We start from the raw sequence: 27,477 nt of genomic DNA, 5'->3' as shown, positions 1-27,477 counted from the left end.
TCTCTTGCCTGAATTTCCTTTTTTTTTTTTTTTGAGACTGAGTCTCTCTCTCTCATCCAGCCTGGAGTGCAGTGGCACGATCTTGGCTCACTGCCACCTCCACCTCCCAGATTCAAGTAATTCCCCTGCCTCAGCTTCCCAAATAGCTGGGATTACAGGCACCCGCCACTATGCCTGGCTAATTTTTCTATTTTTAGTACAGATGGAGTTTCACCATGTTGGCCAGGGTGCTCTTAACCTCAGGTGATCCACCTGCCTCGGCCTCCCAAAGTGCTGGGATTACAGAAAGTGTTGGGATTACAGGCATGAGCCACTGTGCCCAGCCTGAATTTCTTTCTTTCTTTTTTTTTTTTTTTTAGATGGAGTCTCACTCTATCGCCCAGGCTGGAGTACAGTGGCATGATCTCGGCTCACTGCAACCTCTGCCTCCCGGGTCCAAGTGATTCTCCTGCCTCAGCCTCCTGAGTAGCTGGGATTACAGCCATGTGCCACCAAGCCTGGCTAATTTTTGTATTTTTAGCAGAGACAGGGCCATGTTGGCCAGGCTGCTCTCGAACTCCTGACCTCAAATGATCCACCCGCCTCAGCCTCCCAAAGTGCTGGGATTACAGGCGTGTGCCACTGTGAAATAAAAGTTCATTAAACATTCACTAAGATAATAAAATTCCAGCAGATACTCATCTCCAAAACAAATCATTTAAACACAACCAGGAGATAAGCCAAATATAGTTATTTCTTTATCAAATAAGCAAACTCTAGTTATTTCCCTGTAGATAAGCTAAATAGTTATTTTAGCACCAGAAACATGGGTCTACTTAAGTGAAATTTCTGTTTTATTTATGATTTGGGGAAGGAAATTCGAGAAATTATAATTTCATATTCCCAAATTTCAATGTGGCTATACAAACCAAAAGTTCCAGAAGCAATCACAACAAAACCTGAAGCATATGTTGTTGATAGCAAAACTACTTAAGTCCTAACCCCACGCACTCCTTTACTCCCCAGCTAAAATTTGCACCAAGAATTTTGTAAGGACTTGCCCCAAAACCAAACTAGGCCCTCACTGACTGCTTTACTTACTTCTTTACGTTTTGTTTCCGGACATTCCGACTGCAGAGTGAGGGTTGCACCTTCAATATTTCTTGGCATGGGTGTGGAACCAGGGTTTATTGTCAAATGAATCTGATCTGGTGAGATAATGTGCTGCACATAACCCTGGGACATTGCTTCATGATCTATCAGGTGAAAGCCCTCTTCACCCCCTACTAGAAAAGGCAAGTGTTCTCCACACTGTCCGTCGTCATCTTCATCCTCCAAAGTGCCAGGGTCCTGCTCAATAAGAACAGTGGTCCTATCATAAACAGTTCCAGATGAGGAAGGCACCAGTCCGTTTTTATCCACAAACCTGAGCATTTTATCATCGGGGGTCAGCTCATCTTCCTCTGCCTCAAAGTAGATGATGTTGTTGTCTGGACTGTGTTCCCCCATGGTTCAGTTGTGCTCAGCCCAATTGTGAGAAATGAAAATGTAATGACTTGTCTGCAACAGAACAAAGCCAGAGTTAGAGTCATACCACAAGACCCACGGACCTCCTCAGCAACCACAAGGCTCATTTTCCCTCTCATTTAAAGAGCAAGCCAAAGCAAATGAAAAACCATCCTTGGGAATAATTTTTTTTAATTTTAACTTTAAAACCATCAAGTCATTTTTAAAGAAAAGCAATGCTGACTGGGCGTGGTGGCTCACGCCTGTAATCCCAACACTTTGGGAGGCTGAGATGGGAGGATCGCTTGAGGCCAGGAGTTTGAGATCAGCCTGGTCAACATAGTGAGACCCCCATCTCTAATAAAAAAAAAAAAAAAGAAGAAGAAGAAAGAAAAGCAATGCTTTTCAAAAACTGAATAAGTTCATAAGACCTTCTGAATACGCCTGTCAAACAATTTGAAACTTGGTCAAAATATTTAAAGGGGACAAAAGAGCAAACAGAACAGTAGCTGCTGAAAGGCTGAGTTGCTACAAATCTTAAGGGAAACTCCACTCAAATATCCTCCAAATCAGACCACGAAGCAGTAAATGGTTTCATGCAGTTTATGGTAGAAGGAGCAAGGCTTTGGAGGCAGAGTCATCTATCTACAAATCCCGTCTTTGCCTTTTACTACATGGGTAACTTTTCTGTGCCTCATTTTTCTTACGTGCAAGATGGGACCAGTAATTCCTGTTCTCTCAAAGTTTTTATAAGAAATAAAAGAGGCAACATATGTAAAGCACAATGTTTGGTAAATAGTAGAGGAACAAGTATGAATTCCTTCCCCCCTACCTAGAACAGATGTTTCAACCTTCTGGGTGGAAGGGCTATTCCTCAATCAGGCACAAACAACGAAGATCACTGTATCTATTTATGTCCTAAAACAATATGGTGTCAACAAGAAGTTATGGTTCTGTGGTGGGCTCTCGTCCCTGAATCAATTGAGTCTTATTATTTTTGTTTCTACAGCTCCTAGCACAGTACACTGATACTATGATAAGAGTTCAGGAAATGTCAGCTAAATGAATGAAAGACATGGCTACATACTCTCTCGTGAAGATATACTATCTTGGGAAGATACATTCTCTTGAGAAAAATACCACATTTGAAGCTTTCATGTTCTGGAATAGTGATTCTTCCTTCATCTGCAAACACAGGCTCTACAAATGTGGGTTTGGCAGGCGGAACAGAGAATTTTAAAATAATCAGCACATCCCTTTTAGTTTTCAGTCTGGCTTTGCGCTTTATCTTTCTCTTCTGCTCTGGGTTAGAAAGTGAGCCTTTACTTAGTGGGATGGCTAGACAGTTACCAGAGACAGGCCAAAGGATTGGATCCGGGAGGTACCGGCCCGACCCCTAGCTCTGGCTTACGCAACCCCACAGATGTACATTTCGCTGCATCTGAGCAGAGAGAGAAGAGCACCGAGGGCCCCAGTGGGCTGCCCCGGCACCCTCGGCGGCAACGCGGAGACCAACTGTCCGGAACAAACAAGACCAGGAGGTTTGAGGGTAGCCAACGAGGAGTGCAAACAGAGCCCCCTTCAGAGGAGGCTGGGAAAAGGAACCTGTCTAGGATAGCCCCCAGCACAGGGCTACACAGAAAAATCCGAAGACAAGCTGGGGGTCTCCAAGCAAGGAGGAGAGGGGCAGGGTCCGGGTCTCCATAGAAACAGGGAAGGGGGGCTGGATACCCATCCCCATGGAAACGGAGAAGGGGTGGGGTCCCTATGGTGACCAGACTGAGGTCTCTATTGGGAAATGCTTCAGGAGGGAGCCTAAGTCCCGCGCCTCCCGGTAAGTCCCAAGCCCAGGCCGAGTCTAGTTTCGCCTTTTACCTCCGCGGCTCCCGGCAACGGCGGCAGCAGCAGCTTCTCCCCTCCCCAGCGGCACCATGATTGCCCCCACCTTCCCCTAACGTCACTTCCGCTTCCTCTTTCCGGAGGAAGGAGGGGACAGAGGATCCGCCCCTCCCTGGCGCCTCTGGTTGGCTCAGGTTGTCAGGGGGCTGAGCTGCAGCCTCCAATTGGCGAGCGGGAGGGGCGGGGCGGGGCACCGAGGGGAAGGCGCCCAGGAGGTGAGTTCATCCGCGTGGAGAAGCGCCCGGGGTGGCTACGCGCGGCTCGGAGGGTGTCGCCCTCGCGGCACCGGAGTCAAGGAGAAGGGAACGAACCCCCAAGGAAGAATCCGAAATGTCCTCAGCCAGGTTTGCGCTGACCGCCCTCGCCCTGGCAGCCACAGCCGCAGCGGGAAGGACCACAGTTGGTAGTCAGAACCCTGGCTCCAACCCGCCAGGGGAGCCTGGACGGCCGCGACGTTCCCGGGTTTCTCCTGCCGGGACCCCGGCCTTCCCTTCAGCACCCATCAAAGTTAACACAGGCAGGAGGCCCAGAAAGGAAGACAAGACCCCAAAGGCAGAACTAAGAGTATTCTAAGCCCAGCTGGAGAGGACGCCGCCGCCTCTTCCCATTCTCACGCGCTTGCCTAGAACCCCCAGCTCCCTTCTCACGCGCTTGCCTAGGACGCCCAGCTCCCTTCTCACACTCTTGCCCAGGCTGGCGGTCCCAACTTTCTTCCCCTGCAAGAGGACGCGGCTACGGCGGGACTCATGCCCGGGCCAGTTAGCGCCACCTACCGGCCACTCCCTTCCTTTCACCGTTCACATTGTCCTGCTGGCCCGTGTCTTAAACCCATTTTACAGTGCCCAGAAGTAGTGGGCATTCGTACCCAGGAAGCAATTCTGCCTTCGTTATGCCCCTGTCCTTTCCAAATGCCTGGAGGATCTAGCTGTTAGATCCTCCCAGCTGCCACTGCCTGTTTTAACCATAAGCTGCTTCTCTCGAATATTCAGAGTGGGACAACTCCAAAGACCAGACCAGGGGTCAAGGGGTTCAGGTCAGTGCCAAAACCATTTCTTGCTGGAAGTATGTGAATAGTGACTGGTACCCACCAGACTGCCAGGAATATGTCTCTTTGGCCCCAAGGCTTGAGCCACAAAATCCAGCCGCAGCGAACTGCCATCTCTTAAGACATAAAAACATACACAACCGCCACTGTTAAAAATACATTTATCATTAAAATATATTACACATGGAGACAGGATGCATCATATACAGTTTGGAAGACTTGCTGGCCCAGAAAATCCCACTTGTTTCACCGAACACTCATTTTTTCAGTGATTTTACGTTTTATTTTTAGAGACGGGGTCTTCCTCTCTCACCCGGGCTGGCGTACAGTGATGTGGTCATAGGTCACTGCAGCCTCAAACTCCTGTGCTCAAGTGAGCCACCCACGTCAGCCTCCCAAGTAACTGGGACCACAGGCATGCATCACCACGCCCACCTAGTTTTTTAAAAATGTTTTTGTAGAGAGGGGGTCTCCCTGTGTTGCCCAGCCTGGTCCCAAACTCCTGGTCTCAAGTGATCCTCCCACCTCAGTCTCCCAAAGTGCCGAGATTACAGGTGTGAGCCACTGTGCCTGGTCATTTTAATTTTTTAAATGCCTGTATTGCCCTCAGAGGCTGAGCAACCAGCCTCAGAGTTATCGAGCCATTATCTGGGCAGGAACGGGGGTGGAGTTTGCATATGTATATACACATCCTCAGACAGAGCACTGAAAGCATCTGAGGTGGCTGTAGCCTATTTTATCCAGCAGCTTCTGCCTGCATTCTTGCCATCCAACTCACTGGCCTTTCAGGACTTTCCATCAAATATCTGATCATGGGGATCTCAGCCCAGACTGACTATGCCCTGGAGGTAGGGTGAGTGAGTACAAGTACAGTTATTTAATTTAAACATTTTAGGCCAGGCGTGGTGGTTCATGCCTGTAATCCCAGCACTTTGGGAGGCCGAGGCAGGTGGATCACCTGAGGCCAGGCATTCGAGACCAGCCTGGCCAACATGGTGAAACCGTGTCTATACTAAAAACACACAAAAAAATTAGCCAGGCGTGGTGGCGGACGCCTATAATCCCAGCTACTCGAGAGGCTGAGGCAGGAGAATTGCTTGAACCAAGGAGGCAGAGGTTGCAGTGAGCCAAGACCACGCCAACGCACTCCAGCCTGGGCAACAAGAGTGAAACTCCATCTCAAAAAAGAAAAAAAAAAAAAAAAAAGGCCAGGCGTGGTGGCTGACACCTGTAATCCTAGCACTTGGGGAGGCTGAGGCAGGCAGATTGCCTGAGTTCAGGAGTTTTAGAACAGCCTGGGCAACACGGTGAAACCCCGTCTCTACTAAAATGCAAAAAATTAGCTGGGCGTGGCAGTGTGTGCCTGTAGTCCCAGCTACTCGGGAGGCTGAGGCAGGATAATTGCTTGCACCCAGGAGGCAGAGGTTGCAGTGAGCCGAGATCGTGCCACCGCACTCCACCCTGCGCGACAGAGCAAAACTCCGTCTCAAAAAAAAAAAAAAAAAAAAAATCAATTTGTGTTAAATAACTAAAGTTGAAAATTGAATGTCAGTTTTATTATGGTGGATTTTCTCCCGTGTGTTCACGACTCACAGCGCTGAGTGTGCTAACCAATGGTGGGCTTAGTTGGGGTACTAGGCTCAGGAAATAGCTGCCATTCTTGCTACCAAGTGGCCTCACATAATTATCTTAAGGCATCTCTTGAGCTGAAACAGGTGGGGCTGGTAATTGGCAGCCTCAAGTAAAATAGGAGGAGAGATAGGCTCAGAGTGGGTTGCAGAGGAACTGGTGAATAAATTCTTGAGCCTTCTTCTTCTCTGTCATATCAAGCTTTTGGTGACCAGCTGGGTTTCGAAGCAATAAGCTGCCAAATATGCTAGCTGCAAGAAAAAACACAGAAAAGAAATGATTCAGCAAAAGAAGGTACTAAAGACACACATCACTTAACGACAGGGATATGTTCTGAGAAATGTGTCATTAGGTGATTTCATCGTTGTGCAAACATCATAGCGTGTACTTAAACTTTCACAAACTTGTACTTACACAATTCTAGATGGTATAGTCTATTGCTCCTAAGCTCCTGTACAGCATGTTACTATACTGAATACTACAGGCAATTGTAACACAGTGCTAAGTATTTGTGCATCCAAATATATCTAAACATAGGAAAGGCACATCAAAAATACGGTATTATGAGCTGGGTATGGTGGCTCACACCTATAATCCCAGCACTTTGGGAAGCCAAAGCGGGCAGATCACTAGAGGCCAGGAGTTCAAGACCAGCTAGGCCAACATGGCAAAACCCCATCTACTAAAAATAACAAAAATTAGCCTGTCCCTGCCAGTGGGCTTTCCAAGGGGAATGGTGCTGTGTCAGAGGTGGCTGAGGTTGGGGGTTGTGGGGGAGGCAGCCCTGCTTGGTGTCCTGCCTCTCTGGTTCCTGCCTCCTCCCCCAACCACCCCATGTCCCCAGTGGGGGCTCGTCCCCAGGATGCGATGAGGTTCCATGAGCGTGGTAGGGATGGTTGAGGCACGGGCGTTGGAGGGTGTGGCCCGGTGGCCCCCGTCCAAGGGGTGGCTGTGAGGGCCTGGGTGACCATCTGGCTCCCAGCCCTCTCCCATCCTGCAGTGGGGAGGGTCACTGCCCTTTAAAATAAAAAAAAAAAAAAGGGCAGGGCGTGGTGGCTCAGGCCTGTAATCCCAGCACTTTGGGAGGCCGAGGCGGGTGGAATTACGAGGTCAAGAGATTGAGACCATCCTGGCCAACATGGTGAAACCCTGTCTCTAATAAAAATACAAAAATTAGCTGGGCATGGTGGTGCGTGCCTGTAGTCCCAGCTACTCGGGAGGCTGAGGCAGGAGAATTGCTTGAACCCGGGAGGCGGAGGATGCAGTGAGCTGAGATCACGCCACTGCACTCCAGCCTGGCGACAGAGCGAGACTCCATCTCCAAAAAATTAAATTAAATTAAAAAGCTGGGCATAGTGGCAAGCGCCTATAATCCCAGCTACTCAGGAGGCCGAGGCACAAGAATCACTTGAACCCAGGAGGCAGAGGTTGCAGTGAGCTGAGATCACACCACTGCACTCCAGCCTGGGTGACAGAGTGAGACTTTCTTAAGCACACACACACACACACATATGCACACACAAACACACACACACAAAATCACGGTATTATAATCTTATGGGCCCTCCATCGTATATGTGGTCCTTCGTTGACCAAGATGTTATATGGTACATGACTATACTTTTTTTTTTTTTTTTGAGATGGAGTCTCACTCTGTCGCCCAGGCTGGAGTGCAGTGGTGCGGTCTCGGGTCACTGCAGCCTCCACCTCCCAGTTTCAAGCGATTTTCCCAACTCAGCCTCCCGTTTAGATGGGATTACAGGCATGCACCACCACACTCAGCTAATTTTTGTATTTTTAGTGGAGATGGGGTTTCACCATGTTGGCCAGGCTGGTCTCGAACTCCTGACCTCAGGTGATCCGTCCACCTCAGCCTCACAAAGTGCTAGGACTACAGGTGTGAGCCACCGCCCCCAGCCCATGACTATACTTACTCTTGTGTTGTTAGGAGTTGGGAGGAGTGTCCAAACGCAAAACTTTCTGCTTTAAAAAATCTTTGCCCAGAGCTTGATATTTTAGTTCTACCGCAAGGGACCTGGGACCCTCCTCAACCTCACTTCTCATTACGAGTCTCTCAGTTTGCAGAAATGCTTTCCATAGACATTTGGCTGCTTACCTAGAATATTCTCATCCAAATGATTTTTTGCTGAATTTTTCAGCAGTTCTCGCAAAAACGCCATCAAGTAGTGGAAGACATTTTTGTGGAATATGGGGAGAGTAGAAATGACCTGAAAGAGGAAGAACCGGGATTTGTCTTTTGTTCACTGAATCATTTCTCAAGTGCCTATTATAGTCCAAGAACTGTATACACGATCCAAGTGCACGAGAAAGACTGTGCACAGAAAACTGGTTGCTTACCACTTGGCATAAGTATCAAAAGAGAGGTACGGGTCAAATGCAACATGAATTTAGAAGTCAAACTTTTAACTACATGTTCCTATAAGACTGAAAGAAATAAGACATTTTAGTTGGGTCTTGAATGTAAGACAAAATGGGACTTACAGAGGTTAACAACTGGGGTGAGAGCAAAGAAAGTATAAAAAAAAGGGCAGGAGAAGGGAAATAGTGAGGTAAGTAGAGAGAACACTTTATGAGAAGTCAATTTTGGCAGGAGCATAATTAGAAGGGTTGATCAGGCCCTGATCAACGAGTACTCCAGCTATCTGCATATCAGAATCAGTTTGGAAGTTTGAATAGATTCCAAAAGTGATTATGGGCTCAGTGGCTCATGCCTGTAATCCCAGCACTTTGGGAGGCCGAAGAGGGTGGATCACCTGAGGTCAGTAGTTCAAGACCAACATGGCCAACATGGTGAAACCCCATCTCTACTAAAAATACAAAAATTAGCCAGGCATGGTGGTACACGCCTGTAATCCCAGCTACTCAGGAGGCTGGGGCAGGAGAATCGCTTGAACCTGGGAGGCATTACGGTGAGCTGAGATTGCGCCAATGCACTCCAGCCTGGGTGACACAGCAAGACTCCATCTCAAAAAAAAAAAAAAAGTGATTGTGATTCAGTAGATTTGGGGTGTGGCTTTAGAATCTCTATTATTGGCAAGTTTTCTAGATTATTCTGCCAAGGCCTGTTGTATGTGTGAACCACCAAGCTAGATCATAGAACGTCTTCAATATTTAAGAAAATCAGTAATTGGCAATAGACAGCCAAGTATAGTTTTTGACCAACAGTCACATGACAATAGCTTTAGAATACACAATCTGATGGCAGCATGCAAAACAAATCAGCAGAAGGAGATCGTGAATGCAGGGCACTGAACCAAGCTAAGTGCAATGAGAATGGAAGAGAGAGGATGGGTGATAGATCAACGAGACTGGGCACATGGGAGGCAAGGAGAGGGTGGAGTCAGAAATGACTCAGGTTTCAGGGTTGACTCACTGGAATTAAGGGTGATGCCATTAAAAGAAACAAAGACATAAGAGAAAGAACAGGTTTGAGAAGATAAGGTGTTCAGTTTCTGAGATGCTGCACTTGAGGAACTGTGTCCACTCTGTTCCCTTAGCCCCATGGGGTCTGGGGCTAACCACATGCTGCTCAGTGCTTCCTCTCACCTGTTTGCTTGCTGTGTAGTTGCCAGAACACTCCAAGCAGTTATGGTAGGTGCTGTAACAGATGACAGGCTCTGGAAGGCTCTCCAGGAAAAGCAGCAGGGCTTCGGCTACAGAATGATTGCTGGCAGCTTTTGGCCCCATTGTTAAGGAACCGATAATGCTGCTGTCCATGGTTAGGAAAAGGCCTAGGAGCAAGCACATGCCAGAAGTGCTGCCTGCCCTGTCAGGCTCTCTGCTCAGGGCTAGGATGCCAGCCTAACTTCTCGAAGGGACCACACTGTTTGTCAGGTGAGCTAGGCCCTCCTGAGTTCCTTCTCTATTGGTTGCTTAAAGTTGTAAATTCTTAGCCTGGGCAACATGGCGAAACCCTGCCTCTACGAAAAGTTCAAAAATTAGCCAGGTATGGTAGTATGCACCTGTGGTCCCAGCTACTCGGGAGGCTGAGGTGGGAGGCTCTACAGGCTCCAGCCTGGGTGATAGAGATGGACCCTGTCCCAAAAAATAAATAAAGTTGTAAAGTCTTCTCTATGCAAACTTTAAGTAAAACATGGTAGCTGAGGATACAATATCAGATTTTGAGCCATAAAATACTTTCCTTTTTCTCACCCTTCTCACTCATATTCTGTCTCTCTCTCTCTCTCTCTCACACACACACACACACAGAGCTGAATGTCTGAAGGATACAGAGGTTATCAATCATTCCAGTATCCAAGCAGTCCCTGATATGTTCAAATTCTGACCTCAGGCCTGGTTGCTGAAACAGATCTTCCTGCAAAAGGGAAGACAGTAACAAAATAATTATTTTCTCAGAAAATCATCAATGATTTCCTGACCTGGCAATATCAATAGCAGAACGCAAAAAGGAACAGTGTGGTGAGGCCTCTGAATCACCTGACAGATGATCTGATTTAGGCTGATGTGGCGAATTCATCTTGCAGGCCTTCCCTGGTATGTTTCTACAATAGGTCTTCAGGCATCTACTATAAAACTATGGGTAGGGCACACATCACACAAGAAGATCCAACATTGGAGAAAATGTAAAAGCAGCTATGTGTCCTGCAGTGGTATAGAGGGATTACCCAGGGGAAAAAAAATGAAGAAAATATACAGTGCATAAGAGCATAAGAGAATGCTAACAAGGCACCTCAATGCTTTGGGCAAATAAAATTATGGCAGCCATCAGGCGTGTTGGCTCACGCCTGTAATCCCAGCACTTTAGGAGGCAGAGGCGGGTGGATCACGAGGTCAGGAGATTGAGACCATCCTGGCCAACACGGTGAAACCCCGTCTCTAATAAAAATACAAAAATTAGCTGGGCTTGGTGGTACATGCCTGTAATCTCAGCTACTCGGGAGGCTGAGGCAGGAGAATTGCTAGAGCTGGGGAGGCGGAGGTTGCAGTGAGCCAAGATGGTGAACTGCACCCCAGCTTGGTGACAGAGCAAGACTCCATCTCAATAAAAACAGATTATAGCAGCAAAGCTATTTCCATTAGTCTCAGGATACTTTATGTTCATTTGTTTTACAAAATGACTTAATACCATATAACTGTATTAATAATAACAATATTATATGTATTGCTCAAAAGTTCCATTTGAAAGGAGTGCTACAGAGAAGGTAGAATAGTACAGCACTGAAGAATATGACTTCTCTAGCCAGATTCACTGTATTCAAATTCCACCTCTGCCCATTTATCAGCTTTGGGACCTTAACCAAGTTATTCACCTTTCCAGGCATCTGTTTCCTCATCTGAGAACTACTGTGAAAACTAGAGGCAATGCTGTAAAAAACACTTAGAATAGTGCTTGGTACACTGCAACTTTCAATAAATGTGAGGGGAAGAAAAGTGAAAATGGAATATCATAAGAATGTATATTTAAAAAAAAAAGGATGTTGCTCTGAAGTGGTAAAGTGGGCTTGTAGTTTGTATAGGTCTCCCTGAAACCTATATAAACAGGTCAGTGAAACTAACCAATCTGATTAGTGAAGGCTGCCCTAGTCACTCTAGAAATCAGGCCTCCAAATTTGTGGCCCAGGGGTTGCATCTGGTCCCCTGCCTCTGCTTGGTTTATCAACAAGTTGGCCCCACCCATTCCCAGAAGCTGGTGAGAGTTCCTGAAGGAGAGCGATGACATCCTGAGAGGCCTCCAGGCAGCTTTCTGGCAGGGGGACCCCAGAGGCCATGGGAAGGAACATGCTATGCTGTGCTGGGACGGGCTTCCTATGCAACGCTGCTTCCCTTGGGGGTAATCAGGTACTACACGTAATAGCAGGGCCTCTGGCAGGGCGCGGAGGCTCATGTCTGTCATCCCAGCACTTTGGGAGGCCAAGGCGGGCGGATCACCTGAGGTCAGGAGTTGCAAGACCCATCTCTACAAAAATACAAAAATTAGCCAGGCATGATGGCGGGTGCCTGTAATCCCAGCTACCTGGGAGACTGAGGCGGGAGAATCACCTGAACCCAGGAGGCAGAGGTTGCAGTGAGTCAAGATCGCACCATTGCACTCCAGCCTGGGCAACAGAATAAAACTCTGTCTCAAAAAAAAAAAAAAAAAAAAAAAAATATCAGGGTCTCCCAGGAGTGTGAAACATGGCATACTATCTATCCTTCCTCCCCTCCCTGGGTGAAGAACAGTTCTCCACAGTTTCCTTATGCAAAAAGTTCTTGGGGCTTATGGTCCTCAAGGCAGCCTCGCCTCAATCAGGTCTGAATGCTTAAACACAACCTACCTGCTGGACAGCATTTCGGTACAGGTAATCAACCATCATCCAGAGCTCTTTGGGGATTTCCATGGGGCTCTCCAACTGGCTCCCATCATCTCCAGTCCATACTGGCATCAGAGTCTGGAAAGCAATCAAGATCATGACAGAACTTCTGCCAGGCTGGCTCCAGGAAAATGCATGGCATGGGGACGGCAAACCCACAGAAAAAGGAAAACATTCCACTGCCCCTAACCACGCATTCCACAGACAGAAATGAAATCAGGTGGTATGATCAAGGAACAAAAGGTAATTTTTGAGAATCAGGAGAGGGTTATGACAAGCAGTTTCAATGAATCAGGTGAAATATGCACCATCTTTTTAGGAAAAAATCATTCCTACAGCATTTCACTATTAGAACCAGAGAGAAGATGCAGTCTGGTGAGGAAACAGCACAGACTTGGGAGTCCAAAAATCTGAGTTCAAGGCCCAGGTCCACTGTTTTGATTTTCTTTTATTTATTTTTATTTTTATTTTTTTGAGACAGAGTCTCACTCAGTCACCCAGGCTGGAGTGCAATGGCACGATCTTGGCTCACTGCAACCTCCACCTCCCAGGTTCAAGCAATTCTCCTGTCTCAGCCTCCCTAGTAGCTGGGATTACAGGTGTGTGCCATCACGCCCAGCTAATTTTTTGTATTTTAGTAGAGATGGGGTTTCACCATGTTGCCCAGGCTGGTCTCGAACTCCTGAGCTCAAGCAATCCACCCACCTCGGCCTCCCAAAGTGCTAGGATTACAGGCGTGAGCCACCGTGCCTGGCCCGATTTTTTTTTTAATTAATTGATTTTTTTTTTTTTAATTTTGAGGTAGGGTCTCGCTATGCTGCCCAGGCCGATCTTGAACACTTGGACTCAAGTGATCTACCCATCTCAGCCTCCCAAAGGGCTGAGATTACAGGCGTGAGCCACCATACCAAGCCTCCAGGTCCACTGTTTTTATTTATTTATTTATTTACTTATTTATTTATTCGAGATGGAGTCTTGCTCTGTCGCCCAGGCTCAGTGCAGTGGTGCGATCTCGGCTCACTGCAACCTCCGCCTCCCGGGTTCAAGCGATTCTCCTGCCTCAGCCTCCCGAGCAGCTGGGAATACAGGCGCCCACCACCGCACCCAGCTAATTTTTTTATTTTTAGTAGAGACGGGGGGGTTCACCATCTTGGCCAGGCTGGTCTCAAACTTCTGACCTCGTGATCCACCCGCCTCAGCCTCCCAAAGTTCTGGGATTACAGGCGTGAACCACTGCGCCCAGCCTCCAGGTCCACTGTTAACTCACCATATGACCTGTGACAAATCACTCTCCTTGATTGGGCCCCTGTTTTCATCTATATGATGAAGAAGAGGGAGTTCAAGACTCCCTAAATTTAAAAATGCACTGGAAAAAAAGCATACATATTACCATAGGTCTGCTCCAAATTAGTTCCCTTGTATTAGAATTGTCTCCATAGGAACCTTTTAGATGGCAGCAAATTTAGTTTAGGATGATAACCTACCGATGATGATTTTAAAAAAAAACAAAAGAATAGTATCATTGACTATGGAACTTTCATTATTTTAGAATTCATGGCTGAGTTTGTCTTCTTTTTTTTTTTTAGAGACAGTGTCTTGCGCTATCGCTCAGGTACTGCAGACTTGAACTTCCAGGCTCCCTCCCACCTTGGCTTCCCAAGTAGCTAGGACTACAAGTGCACACCCCCATACCCAGCTCATTTCTTAATTTTTTTGTAGAGATGGAGTCTCATTACGTTGAGCAGGCTGGTCTCAAAGTCCTGGCCTAAAACATTTCTCCTGCCTTGGCCTCCCAGAGTGCTAGGATTACAGTCGTGAGTCACTGTGCCCAACCCATGGCTGAGTTTCTCTAATGTACTGCCACAAACTGAATGTGTATGTCCCCCTCAAATATGTACGTTGAAACCTAATCCCTCATGTGATGGTACTAGGAGGTAGGGCCTTTGGGAGATGGTTAGGTCATAAGGGCTCTGCCCTGGTGAATGGGATTAGTGGCCCTAAACAAGACACCTCAGAGACCTCCCTCCCCTCTTCTGCCATGTAAGAACACAGTGAGAAGATGGCCCTCTGTGAACCAGGAGGTAAGCCCTCACCAGACACCAAATCTGGCAGTGCCTTGATCTTGGACTTCTCAGTCTCCAGAACTGTAAGAAATAAATTTCTGTTGTTGATAAACCACCCAGTCTATGGGATACTGTTAAAGCAGCCCAAACAAAGATACATACTATAAGTGAACTACTGAAAAACGTGGTCACAGCATTTTGCAGCTTTTCTTTCCTATCAAGAAGTGGAGTTAGGCAGGGCATGGTGGCTCATGCCTGTAATCCCAACACTTGGTGAGGCCGAGGTGGGTGGAACAGCTGAGGTCAGGAGTTCGAGACCCGCCTGGCCAACATGGCAAAACCCCGTCTCTACTAAAAATATAAAAAAATTAGCTGGGCATGGTGGCATGCACTTGTAGTCCCAGCTACTGGGGAGGCGGAGGCACAAGAATCGCTTGCAACCCGGACGGCAGAGGTTACAGTGAGCCGAGATCGCGCCACTGCACTCCAGCCTGGGTGACAGAGTAAGACTGTCTCAAAAAAAAAAAAAAAAAAAAAAAAGGCGGGGCGCAGTGGCTCATGCTTGTAATCCCAACACTTTGGGAAGCCGGGGCGGGCAGATCACCTGAGGTCAGGAGTTTGAGACCAGCCTGGCCAACATGGCGAAACCCCGTCTCTATAGAAAATACAAAAATTAGCCAGGTATGGTGGCGGGCACCTGTAATGCCAGCTACTTGGGAGGCTGAGGCAGGAGAATCGTTTGAACCTGGGAGGCAGAGGTTGCAGTAAGCCACGATCGTGCCACTGCACTCCAGCCTGGTGGACATAGTGAGATGCCGACTCACAAAAGAAAACAAAACAAAAAAGGCCAGGCGTGGTGGCTTACACCTGCAATCCCAACACTTTGGAAAGCTGAGGCGGGCAGATCACGTGAGGTCAGGAGTTCAAGACCAGCCCGGCCGACATGGTGAAACTCCCTCTCTATTAAAAATACAAAAATCGGCTGGGTGCAGTGGCTCACGCCTGTAATCCTAGCACTTTGGGAGGCTGAGGTGGGCGAATCACCTGAGGTCAGGAGTTCAAGACCAGCCTGGCCAACATGGTGAAATCCCATCTCTACTAAAATACCAAAATTAGCTGGGCATGATGGCGGGTGCCTGTAATCTCAGCTACTCGGGAGGCTGAGATGGGAGAATTGATTGAACCTGGGAGACAGTGGTTGCAGTAAGCCAAGATGTGCCACTGCATTCCAACCTGGGTAGCTGAGTGAGACTCCGTTTCAAAAAAAAAAAAAAAAAAAAATTAGCTGGGTGTGGTGGTGTGCATGCCTGTAGTCCCAGCTACTGGGGTGGCAGAGGCAGGAGAATCACTTGAGCCCAGGAGGTGGAGGTTGCAGTAAGCTGAGATTGAGCCACTGCACTCCAGCCTGGACAACAGAGTGAGACTCCATCTCAGAAAAAAAAAAAAAAAGCCAGGCACGGTGGCTCATGCCTGTAATCCCAGCACTTTGGGAGGCCAAGATGGGCTGATCACCTGAGGTTGGGAGTTCGAGACCAGCCTGACCAACGTGGAGAAACCCTGTCTCTACTAAAAACACACAAAATATTAGCCAGGCGTGGTGGCGCATGCCTGTAGTCCCAGCTACTCAGGAGGCTGAGGCAGAAGAATCGCTTGAACCCGGGAGGCAGAGGTTACGGTGAGCCAAGATCACGTCATTGCACTCCAGCCTGGGCAACAAGAGTGAAACTCCGTCTCAAAAAAAAAAAGAAAGAAAGAAAGAAGTGGAGTCTTTCTCCACTTGTAGAATCTAGTCTGGCTTCACAACTTGCTCTACCAATAAAACATGGCAGAAGTGGCCTTGTATGCATTTTGGAGCCTATGCTACAAAAGGCCTTACAGTTCTTCTCTCATGTTCTTGCCACTACCTACAGAAGCCTGAGCTAGCCTTCTGAATGATGAGTTCATGTGGTGAGTGAAACCCAGAGAAAAGCTAACACCAAGACATGTGAGAGAGGCCATCTGGAGCCCTCCGGCCATCACAGCTGCCATCTGATTATAACCACACAAATGGGGCTAGGTGAGACAAGCAGAAGACCCACATGGGAAACCCACAGAATCATGAGGAGCAATAACTCGGTGTTAAAAACTACTAAAATTTCAGGATGGTTTGTAGCACAGCAATATACAGCTGATACACTAAGCAAGCTCTAGGAAGCTGAAGAGTTTCTAAGTCCCTAGGAAGGTAGGCATAGGAATATCTTGTTTGACTGGCTTGTCTGCTACAAAGTTCTAGATGTTTCTTTGTGGCATATTACTCACCAGCTCACTAATAGTTTCAAGTGGTAGGTCCAAGATTGGCTCTCTCATGTAACACAGTGTATGAATGGGAGACCCAAAACAGCTGGGCAGGTAGTTCCCAGACACAGACAAAAAGTAATCCTTTCCCCGGTCCAAGTGCAGAACCAGAATGTCCTCAATTTTGTCTTCACCCGAGTTGAGCTTTGTAGCTGTCGTCTTATTTACGAAGAGCTCCAACTCAATCTCAACGTCAGAATCTGCAGAGAAATTTTAAAAATAATGTTGGCTGGGGGCAGGCCAAGAGGAAAGGGGAAAGAAGGCAGGAGGGAAGAGGGTAAGGCATAAAGGGTTAGGAAAAGGAAAGAAAAGGTATCAGCCAACCAACAAGCATCTAAATGTGCTTGGCATGCAGGAGACACAAGAACAAAGAGTTTATAGTCCAACTGGGAATATGAAAACAACAAACAAAAACATTTGAATAGACAAATGCTATAAAATTCAAGCACTAAGGAGCACAGCTCAAGCTAGAAATACTAACAGAATAAGAAGGCATGGATCAAAGAGCCTTCCCTGAGCCAGGTAAGATGAAGATGACTGACTCAGTAGAAGTGTAACGCAATTATCGGCCTGTGAATTGTCCACAAAACACCCTTCATTGGTCCATCACACAGTACCATGCAGAGTGCGAAGGAGAAGTCGGGAAAAATGTGGATGGTACATTCCAGAGCCAGATATAATTTCTGGATTACTTCCCCATTATCAAGAGCAGATAATTGGGAGTTGATTATAGCAAGATAGTAAAATGGTTCCTTTAACAGCAGCACCTGCTCTACAGCAATTTTATGTTTTCTCTTTCTGTGAAATTATGGAACATATAAATGACTGAGAATGCTTTTGAAACTGAACTCATGCTCCTCACTATTTTCTATTTTATTCATGAATGGGTTCATCTATAGGGCTTTTTAAAAAGCCTCAAGCAGAGAATAAAACACTCAAGCAAAAAGCTCATTTTAGGAAAATGAGCAAATATAGAGTAAGGCATTCCCCAAACCAGATACCAGGAAGCTAGGAACAGAGGCCTTACCTGGCAGGAGGAAGCCTCTGCTGGGGTTGGCATTCAGCCACTGCTTACAGTAAGACTCTTCATCAGGCTTGTTGATGAATTCAAAATGACAGGGTACTTGTCCATTATGAATTGTAAAGGATTCTACTTTCAATTGCATGTACTTCACATTCTGAAAACAGAACTGGGAAGAAGCCCGGGGCCAGTGAAAACCAGTGCCCTTTCCTCAGCAACCTACCCAGCCACCCCAACTGGGCAGTCCTTACCATGGAAGGAAAATGAAGGACCATCTCTTTTAAATGTTTCTGCTTTAAGTATCTACCTGGGAGGCCACAGTTCCCACTAAAGACTAGTTATCTGTGTTTAACCCAAAATCCAAAAATTCCGTTTGTTTTTGTATGTCTATTTCCTGAAGAAGTCAAAGTTTATATCTTCTATACCCAAAAACCATTTACAAAATACCCTTCACAAATTCCACTTCTAAACATGAAGATCAAGCCCATCCTTCCAAGTAGCTGGACATCTAGGGCATTAAAAATGCCATCTGCAGCTGCCAGTGGCTCAGGCCCATAATCCTAGCACTTTGGGAGGCCGAGACGGGCAGATCACTTGAGCTCAGGAGTTCAAGACCAGCCTGGCCAACATGGCAAAACCCCATCTCTACTAAAAATACAAAAATTAGCCAGGCATGGTGGCACAGCCTGTAATCCCAGCTACTGGGAGGCGGAGACAGGAGAATTGCTTGAACCTAGGAGGCGGAGGTTGCAGTGAGCCGAGATCGTGCCATTGCACTCCAGCCTGGGTGACAGAGTAAGACTCTGTTTAAAACAAACTAACCAAACAAAAAACGCCTTCACCTTAAACCCCAATTTGACTTTGTAGAATGTCAAGTGTGAGTGATCTTCCATGTGGCTCTTCCATGAAAAACCTTCAGACCGTATTCAACTTCCTATATTACCTATTCCTTTTCTATACCGTCTTCCCTCCCATTAACTCATGGGTATCCAACTCAATTTAATCTCAAAGCAAAGCATCAGTAAGAAGAAAAATCCATTGCAAGAATACACAATAGTTATTCTAAAATCAAAACACATTTTGAACCATATTCTGGTTTAGAAGAACAGGACATGATGACCTAAGCCAACAACCTCTCTCTTCTCAGCTAACACCATCAGCCTCACTTTATCGAGAAGCAGTCTATCAAGAAAGACCACAGTCCAATAGTGCTATGGGTGCCTCCTAGAACTCTGAGCTCCAATAGATGAGGAGATTTAAGCTCTAGGAATAGAAGAGCCCAACACTAATCTTTTTTTTTGAGATGGAGTCTCACTCGGTCACCCAGGCTAGAGTGCAGTGGTGCGATCTCGGCTCACTGCAAGCTCCACCTCCCAGGTTCACGTCATTCTCCTGTCTCAGCCTCCCGAGTAGTTGGGACTACAGGCGCCGACCACCACGCCCGGCTAATTTTTTGTATTTTTAGTAGAGACAGGGTTTCACCGTGTTAGCCAGGATGGTCTTGATCTCCTGACCTCATGACCTGCCCACCTCGGCCTCCCAAAGTGCTGGGATTACAGGTGTGAGCCACTGCACCCGGCCTGAGCCCAATGCTAATATTCTTAACATGTCCTTCCTACCTCTCGCTTGGACAGGGACACAGAAGGAATGTTGGCATTTTCCATCTTATCCAGGGAGCGAACAATTTCCTCCAGTGTCTTCCGGTAAAGCTCGTCATTTACGACCCTCACCTGAAAGGGAAACATCAGAGACTGAGTACCTTGGCTTCTGCCCATTTCCTCTTTCTCAGTATAGATGGCATTCACAGCACTGGGAAATAGCAGTTGATAGCAACACAGAAAACAAAGGCTATAGATTTAATTAATTAATGAACTCCATTAACAATTGACTTAGAAGGATCTGCCAGAGGCAAAGCTTGTGGTACAGGCATCTGCTTCCTGATTACCAGAAAAAAATACATGGAAGTGAAAGCATGGTTAGCAGTTAGTTCTGCCAGGTCTTAGGACCAGGGCAGAAAAATGCTTGCCCAGTACCTACTCTATTTTGCTTGCTGCCACCAACAGGCCAGCAGTGAGAACTTTTTCTAAGGCTTTGATTTAAAGCAGTGTTTCTCAAGCTTTTTTTTTTTTTTTTTTTGCAACAAGGTCTTGCTGTCACCCAGGCTGGAGTACAGTAGAGTGATCTTGGCTCACTGCAACCTCCACCTTCTGGGTTCAAGTGATGCTCCTACCTCAGCCCCCCAAGTAGCTGAGACCACAGACACAAGCCATCATGCCCAGCTAATTTTTTTACTTTTTGTAGAGATGAGGGGTTTTGCCATGTTGCCCAGGCTGGTCTTGAACTCTTGAGCTCAAGCAATCCACCCACCTCAGCCTCCCAAAGTGCTGGGATTACAGGTGTGAGGCATTGTAATGATAATAAAGAGCCACCACAAATAGATAATAAATAAATGAGAAGGCTCATGCCTGTAATCCCAGCACTTGGGGTAGCCAAGGCAGAAGGATCACCTGAGCCCAGGAGTCACTTGAGACCAGTCTGGGCAAGATAGCAAGATGCTGTCTCTTAAAAAAAAAAAAAAAAGGGCCCGGTGGCTCACGCCAGTAATCCCAGCACTTTGGGACGCCGAGGTGGGCAGATCACGAGGTCAGGAGATCAAGACCATCCTGGCTAACATGGTGAAACCCCGTCTCTACTAAAAAAATCAAAACAAAACAAAAAAAAAACATTAGCCGGGTGTGGTGGCGGGCGCCTGCCTGTAGTCCCAGCTACTCGGGAGGCTGAGGCAGGAGAATGGCATGAACCTGGGAGGCGGAGCTTGCAGTGAGCCAAGATGGCGCCACTGCACTCCAGCCTGGGTGACAGAGCAAGACTCCATCTCAAAAAAAAAAAAAAAAAATTAGCCAGGTAAGGTGACACACATACAGGCATGCCTGTAATCCTACCTACTGAGGAGGCTGATGTATGTGGGAGGATTGCTTAAGCCCAGCAGATTGAGGCCGCAGTTCGCTGTGACTGCGCCACTGCATCACTGCACTCCAGCCTGGGTAACAGAACAAAACAGTGTCTTTTAAAAAAAAAACAAAAAGAAAAGGCCGGGAGCGGTGGCTCATGCCTGTAATCACAGCACTTTGGGAGGCCAAGTCAGGTGGATCACGAGGGCAGGAGATCGAACCCCATCTCTACTAAAAATACAAAAAAACAGCCAGACGTGGTGCAATGTGCCTGTAAACCCAGCTACTTGGGAGGCTGAGGCAGGAGAATCGCTTGAACCCGGGAGGCGGAGGTTGCAGCAAGCCAAAATCACGCCACTGCACTCCAGCCTGGGTGACAGAGCGAGACTCCATCTCAACAGAAAAAAAAAAAGGAAAGGAAGAAAAAGATGCTGATCTCATAGGTAATCAGGGAAATGTAATCTAACATAATAAAATATCTGCTTATTGGGTTGGCAAAAATTTTGAAGACTGATAAAACCCAATATTGACAAGGGTATGGGAAAATAAACTTATACATGGTTGGTAGAAGTATAAAGTAAAACTGTTGTGAGGGTAATTTAGCAAGATCTAATAAATTTAAAATACATTTTTTATTTGAACCGCTAATTTCATCTCTAATAATTTCATTCTATAGAAATACACTGATACACAAACATACATGTGAAGGGTGGTCACAACAGCACTGTGTATAATAGCAAAACTTTGGAAATAACTTTATGATCATCAATACATACATTATGGCTCATCCATACTATGGAATACTTTGCAACATTTAAAAATAATGAGAAGAAAGCTCTACCTGCACTGTCCTGGAAAGATCTCCTAAGACATATTCAGTCAGGGAAAAAAAGATGTCCTCAGAGCAAAATGTATAATATGATCTCTTTTACAAAAAAGGAAAAATATCCTCAATGTTGTATACACAATACTGACACACCCATTTATAAACGCATAGAGAAAGGTCTGCAAAGAGACAGTTCAAAAATGCAAAAGGGAACTTCCATGTATGAGGAAAAATGCAGAGGCATACTAAAACAATTATTAACCAAGTTGTTAATAATTGTTTTAAATTGTCCTAAAAGGGGCTTCTTCCCTCTCAAAAGGAGAGGAAGAAACCAGAAAGACAAGAAATGGTCTTAGTTGTGAAAGCCAATTCCCTCCAGAATGATTACAACAGGTACCAGCTGCCACCTACCCCGATGTCAAACACTGAGCTGACAGGTTTGTGGTCACTGGTCTTCAGGGCCATGTGGCTCTGGTAACTCAGCTGAGTGATGTTCTTCCCTTTCCAGAGGATCCGATCACACCAGGCAGGAGCACGGCACTTCTCACTGAAATGCAAAGTCCACACTGGAAGTACTCACAGAAACAGCAGTGCCCGCTGCCTGGCGAGTGCCCTGGCTCAGGCGGGGAGTGATGAATCAGGGCCTTCATGTCCATGTGGCTAAGTCATCTGAGGCAGCAAGAGCAATTCGGGCCCACCAAGGGATAACATGTATCCTGTGGGTATCATCCAAAACAACCATGAAAGCTCAAAGCCAAAACAGAGTTCAGACTGATTCTCTGATCTTTATCCTCCTATGAGAATCAGGAGAGAATTAAAAAACCAATCTGACAGTAAGCATTCTACGGTCTTTATTTTTTATTTTTATTTATTTATTTATTTATTTTTATAGAGATGGAGTCTTGCTCTGTCGCCCAGGCTGGAGTGCAGTGGTGTGATCTCAGCTCACTGCAACCTCCGCCTCCCAGGTTCAAGCAATTCTCCTACCTCAGCCTCCCGAATAGCTGGGACTATAGGTGTGCACTGCCATGGCTGGCTAATTTTTTGTATTTTAGTAGAGGTGGGGTTTCACCATGTTGCCCAGGCTGGTCTTGAATTCCTGAGCTCAGGCAATCTGCCCGCCTCGGCCTCCCAAAGTGCTGGGATTACAGGCGTGAGCCACCGCACCCAGCCTATGGTCTTTAAAAGATCTTGGTTAAGGCCAGGCACGGTGGCTCACGCCTGTAATCCCAGCACTTTGGGAGGCCAAGGCGGGGGGATCATGAGGTCAGGAGGTCATGAGGTCAAGAGATTGAGACCATCCTGGCCAACATGGTGAAACCCTGTCTCTACTAAAAATACAAAAATTAGCTGGGCGTGGTGGTGTGTGCCTGTAGTCCCAGCTACTCGGGAGGCTGAGGCAGGAGAATTGCTTGAACCCGGGAGGCAGAGGTTGCAGTGAGCCAAGATCGTGCCACTGCACTACAGCCTGGCGACAGAGCGAGACTCCGTCTCAAAAAAAAAAGAAGATGCTAGTTAAAAGAACAGCCTCTGAATTCCCACTGCCTGGGTTCAAATCCTACCTGTACCCCTTGTCTGCTTGGGGGCCTCTTTAATTTTTCTATGCTTCAGTTTCCAATCTCATAAAATGAGGTTAATAAATCATACCTACTTCAACAGGCTCTTGAGGATTAAATGAGAAAATAACAAGTGCATCAAATAGTACATGGCACATAGTAAGCACTAATAAAAATATTAACTACTGACTTTGGGAGGCTGAGGCAGGTGGATCACTTGAGGTCAGGAGTTCAAGACCAGCTTGGCCAACATGGTGAAACCCTGTCTCTACAAAATTAGCCGGGCCTGGTGGCACATGCCTGTAATCCCAGCTACTTGGGAGGATGAGGCAGGAGAATCGCTTGAACTCGGGAGGCAGGGGTTGCAGTGGGCCAAGATCCAGCCATTGTACCCTAGCCTGGGTGACAGAGCAAGACTCCGTCTCAAAACAAACAAACAAACAAAAATATTAACTACTGTGTAATGTCCAAGCACCAGCTAAGTTAGTTGGAATCATCTCATCCTAGGCACAGCTAAAAAGTAAACCAGTATTAAAAATTATTATGGAACAAAGGCTAAGGCAGTCACAAAGTTAATACATGGGAAAGAAGGCTGCTTCATGAGCAGATACTGAGAGAAAATGTTTGATCAGAGTGCAAAACATAGGGAAAAAGTCACAGGAAGCATATATTCTTCCTTAGGTCCAAAAGGGCAAGTACTTCCCAGAACTTCTGGGTTTCCGTTTGCTCAACCCTTTGAAGCAACCTCTGACCTACCTGGTATCCCAGTCGTCAGAGCCCGTATCATACTTGTAAGTAGGCTGGAATGTGAGCTCACCCTCTGTGAAGCCTTCAAAGACAGTCTTTGCGGCCACCTGAATTTTCAGCTATACAAAAGGATGGGAGAAAAAAAAAAAATCTCAGAATAAAAAGGTCAAACTTTGAATTAGTGGAGAAAAGGATATCAATCTGGAATTCAAACTCTAACCCAAAGGAAAAAGCCCCAAAAGAAAGTTATTCTGTAAGATCTTAAGTTAGCTAACTCCTAGGAAGTGGACAAGCTGACCACTCCTTTGCCTGTATATGGTTTTTATTTTTTATTTTTTAAGTTTTTAATGTTTTATTTATTTATTTAGAGACAGAGTCTCGCTCTGTCACCCAGGCTGGAGTGCAATGGCGCAGTCTCGGCTCACCGCAACCTCCACCTCCCAGGTTAAAGCGATTCTCCTGCCTCAGTCTCCTGAGTAGCTGGGATTACAGGCGCATGCCACTACGCCTGGCTAACTTTTGTATTTTTAGTAGAGACAGAGTTTCACCATGTTGGCCAGGCTGGCCTCGAACTCCTGACGTGATCCACCCGCCTCGGCCTCCCAAAGTGCTGGGATTACAGGCATCAGCCACAGCGCCTGGCCTAATGTTTTTTATTTTTCAGTCTCACTCTGTCACCCAGGCTGGAGTGCCATGGTGCGACCATAGCTCACTACAGCCTCCATCTCCTGGGCTCAGGCAATCCTCCTGCCTCAGCCTCCCAAGTAGCTGGGACTGCAGCTGTGCACCACCACACAGCTATATTTAAAAATTTTTTAGAGACAGGGTCTCACTATATTGCCTAGGCTGGTCTCAAACTCTTGGCCTCAAGTGATCCTGCCGCCTTGGTCTCCCAAAGTGTTGGGATTGCATGTGCAAGCCATTGTGTCTGGCTAAGGCTCTTTCATAAGAGCATAGCTACACCCAAAGGGCCTGAGTATCATCTTACTGAGATATCTTTAAGAGGATTAGGTACCACTTAACAAACTAATAGTTTTTCTCTTCCAGGTATCAAACACTTCATCTGTGTAGCACAGTTGCTCCAAATATACATAAAGATAGAACTGCGTTGTCAAATTAGTTATGCGAACTGGGGGAAGCTCTGTGCCTTGGTTTCTCCATCTGTAAATTTTGGATTTATAATAGAATCTACCTCATAGGGTCTTTAGAAAGATCCACTGTCAACTTAAACAGTGCCTGACACATTAGGAAAACAGCTAGCATCCTTTCTATTAATTTTAGGAGCGCCTTCCAGATCACACTCTCAGCAAGATCAAAACCACAGGTGCTCTTCCCTCTTCCCTGGAGCATCACACTTGGCACTACATGGACTGGTGAAGAACTATCAGCTCTAACATTGCACATGGTCAGCTATTTAGTAGATACTACTTGCCAAATTCCTGAAAAAACTATTTAAAAAGCAACAGAAAATAGTAAAAATGTAGGTATGAATGTAAGCTGATGCTTACATATAGAGCTTAAAACCATGTGGTAGGCGGATAACACACAAAATGGGTACTACTACTTCAGGAAAGACCAGAAAAGAAGGCAAGTAGAGATGGGTATCAAACTACAAGAGAAATTAGAATGCCTCAGACCAGAACACAGAGGAGATAAACAGAGAAAGACATAACTAAGTTGAGAATCTTTTTCTTTAATTAATCTGCACTGGGGAAAAAAAGATTATAGAGGCCGGGCGCAGTGGCTCATGCGTGTAATCCCAGTGCTTTGGGAGGCCGAGGTGGATGGATCACGAGGTCAGGAGTTCGAGACCAGCCTGGCCAGCACGGTGAAACCCCGTCTCTACTAAAAATATAAAAAATTAGCCGGGCATACTGGCACGTGCCTGTAGTCTCAACTACTTGGGAGGTTGAGGCAGGAGAATTGCTTGAACCCAGCAGGCAGAGGTTGCAGCGAGCTGAGGTCACAACACTGCACTCCAGCCTGGGTGCCAGAGCAAGACTCTGTCTCAGAAAAAAAAAAAGATAATAGAAAGATTTAGACTAATGACAATACTAAGGTTACTAAAAGGGAGGATACAGAACAACAACAACAAAAAAGGACTTTAACATTCTGAACAACCTGACCACCTGAACAGGTCTGAAATCTACTGAGAGAAGTAGCCAGAAGAAAGTCACAGGGAAACAGATTCTCTTGTACTGTGAAACAGCGAGTGCTCTGAGAAGGAAATGCTACATCAAGCAATGATGGAGAACAGCAGGTTACAGAACTGATTCCTACAGAAAGTGAGGAAAGCCACTTGGGAAGAGCTGTCACTCACACTAGAGAAGTGTGGTGACGAGAAGCACAGAGGAGAAGGAGGCTCATTCTAAAAACAATTATTACATCATCTTAAATATACCAAGTCCTTTCTTTATAGAAGCTTGGTACTCTTTTAGCCCTAACTTCAGACCTCTTGAACAAATGAATGACAAGGTGAGAGAGAGAACATGCTCTTGCTCCCAAAGGAGACAAGATGCTTCAGGAGAGAGCCAATGGGGAGACAATTATGGAAGAGGGAAATGCAGATGAAATGAAGAAATGACTGGACAACATCAGGAACTCAAGGAAACCTCCCAAGCCAAGGAGGAAGAGGCTGCGAGTTTGGAAGCCAGGCTTTTCTGTGCCCTCATGGTGGAGGACAGCTGCTGGAAGAGGGCACAGGTGGCCATCTGTACCTGATCATATGCATACAGCACTTGAAAGTCCTTCTCTTCGATGAGCTTTTTCACTTTTTCCACATCCAGCTCTTCTATCCTGTAGTTGAGGTCCCCCAGCCACAAGATCACACTGTGAGGACAGAGCACAAAGGTAACAGGGTTTAGGAGGAACTTTAACCTGATCTACCCAGGGTGCTTCTGACAAAGGTCCCTGAGGCTCAGCCTCTTGGGAGGTGGGTGGGAAAATGGCTCAACTGTTCGGAAATTTTTTTTCTCTCACCATCCCATTTAATAATCTAATGTGATGCTTGCTCAATTATCTTGGTCCAAGTTCATTATAAACAGCCTTGTGTTCTCCTTAGCTATTTTATTCTTGTAGGTTGGAAAGACAGTCTAATAAGATCTAAAAGATAGTAATTTACCCCATTCCCAGGAAGAGGGAAAAAAAATCAAGAATTGAGAGTCACGCCAATCACCCAGAGATCCCAAATCAGATGCTGCCACGATACCACCTCTGCCTCTGTGTATACTGCAGCCCACAAAACACACTCTCAGCCTTTGTTTCTAGAGCAGAGTTCCTCTGAAACAAAGTTCAAACTTTATAGTGGAGCCTGGATTTAACCAGCAGTATATCATTGATTGGCTCTTTCTGTACTGCTGAGTGGAGTGTAGAAGGTGTTTGATTCCTCCTGCTGCTTTGGGAAAAAGCTAACTGAAGGCTCCCTGATGACACTGTACATCTCATTAAGTCTAATACTGCTGTATCTGAAGCCAACAACCATGTCATTAGAGAATCTGCACAGCAGTACACGCACACCAAAATTAATGCATCCACAAACTAAAAGCAGACAAACTGACACATAAGCTGCGACCTCACAAACTAGGATGCT

General features: G+C 46.3%; 2 protein-coding genes across 12 annotated transcripts in view; both read right to left on the bottom strand.

Annotated features, from left to right (window-relative positions):
• Positions 1 to 3,461, bottom strand: part of MTF1 (metal regulatory transcription factor 1) — a 50,029-nt gene extending 46,568 nt beyond the window's left edge. For 2 of the 4 annotated variants that reach the window (XM_004025491.5, XM_055357083.2), the window contains exons 1-2: positions 3,361 to 3,461; positions 1,081 to 1,539 (exon numbers count right to left, since the gene is read on the bottom strand). In XM_004025491.5, the coding sequence (XP_004025540.1) occupies positions 1,081 to 1,488 (408 nt within the window). In that variant the 5' untranslated portion in view covers positions 1,489 to 1,539; positions 3,361 to 3,461. Of the gene's footprint in view, positions 1 to 1,080; positions 1,540 to 2,317; positions 2,531 to 2,572; positions 3,078 to 3,360 lie in introns of those variants that run through there. The other 2 variants (XM_019015662.4, XM_055357045.2) reach the window with 2 other exon arrangements.
• Positions 3,462 to 4,573: 1,112 nt separating this feature from the next.
• The window catches only part of INPP5B (inositol polyphosphate-5-phosphatase B), an 83,313-nt gene continuing 60,409 nt past the window's right edge, over positions 4,574 to 27,477 (bottom strand). For all 8 annotated transcript variants that reach the window (XM_063700208.1, XM_063700211.1, XM_063700215.1 and 5 more), the window contains 11 exons: positions 26,606 to 26,717; positions 23,898 to 24,007; positions 21,997 to 22,132; positions 19,428 to 19,538; positions 17,815 to 17,977; positions 16,752 to 16,987; positions 12,355 to 12,468; positions 10,310 to 10,394; positions 9,626 to 9,753; positions 8,175 to 8,286; positions 4,574 to 6,309 (listed from right to left, as the gene is read on the bottom strand). In XM_063700208.1, coding sequence (XP_063556278.1) covers positions 6,194 to 6,309; positions 8,175 to 8,286; positions 9,626 to 9,753; positions 10,310 to 10,394; positions 12,355 to 12,468; positions 16,752 to 16,987; positions 17,815 to 17,977; positions 19,428 to 19,538; positions 21,997 to 22,132; positions 23,898 to 24,007; positions 26,606 to 26,717 — 1,423 coding nt within the window. In that variant the 3' untranslated portion in view covers positions 4,574 to 6,193. The remainder of the gene's footprint in view (positions 6,310 to 8,174; positions 8,287 to 9,625; positions 9,754 to 10,309; positions 10,395 to 12,354; positions 12,469 to 16,751; positions 16,988 to 17,814; positions 17,978 to 19,427; positions 19,539 to 21,996; positions 22,133 to 23,897; positions 24,008 to 26,605; positions 26,718 to 27,477) is intronic.

This window comes from Gorilla gorilla, chromosome 1, assembly GCF_029281585.2.
Source record: "Gorilla gorilla gorilla isolate KB3781 chromosome 1, NHGRI_mGorGor1-v2.1_pri, whole genome shotgun sequence".
NCBI lineage: Eukaryota > Metazoa > Chordata > Mammalia > Primates > Hominidae > Gorilla > Gorilla gorilla.
Note: the sequence above shows the minus strand (reverse complement) of the source record. Positions and strands in the feature narration are given on the sequence as shown.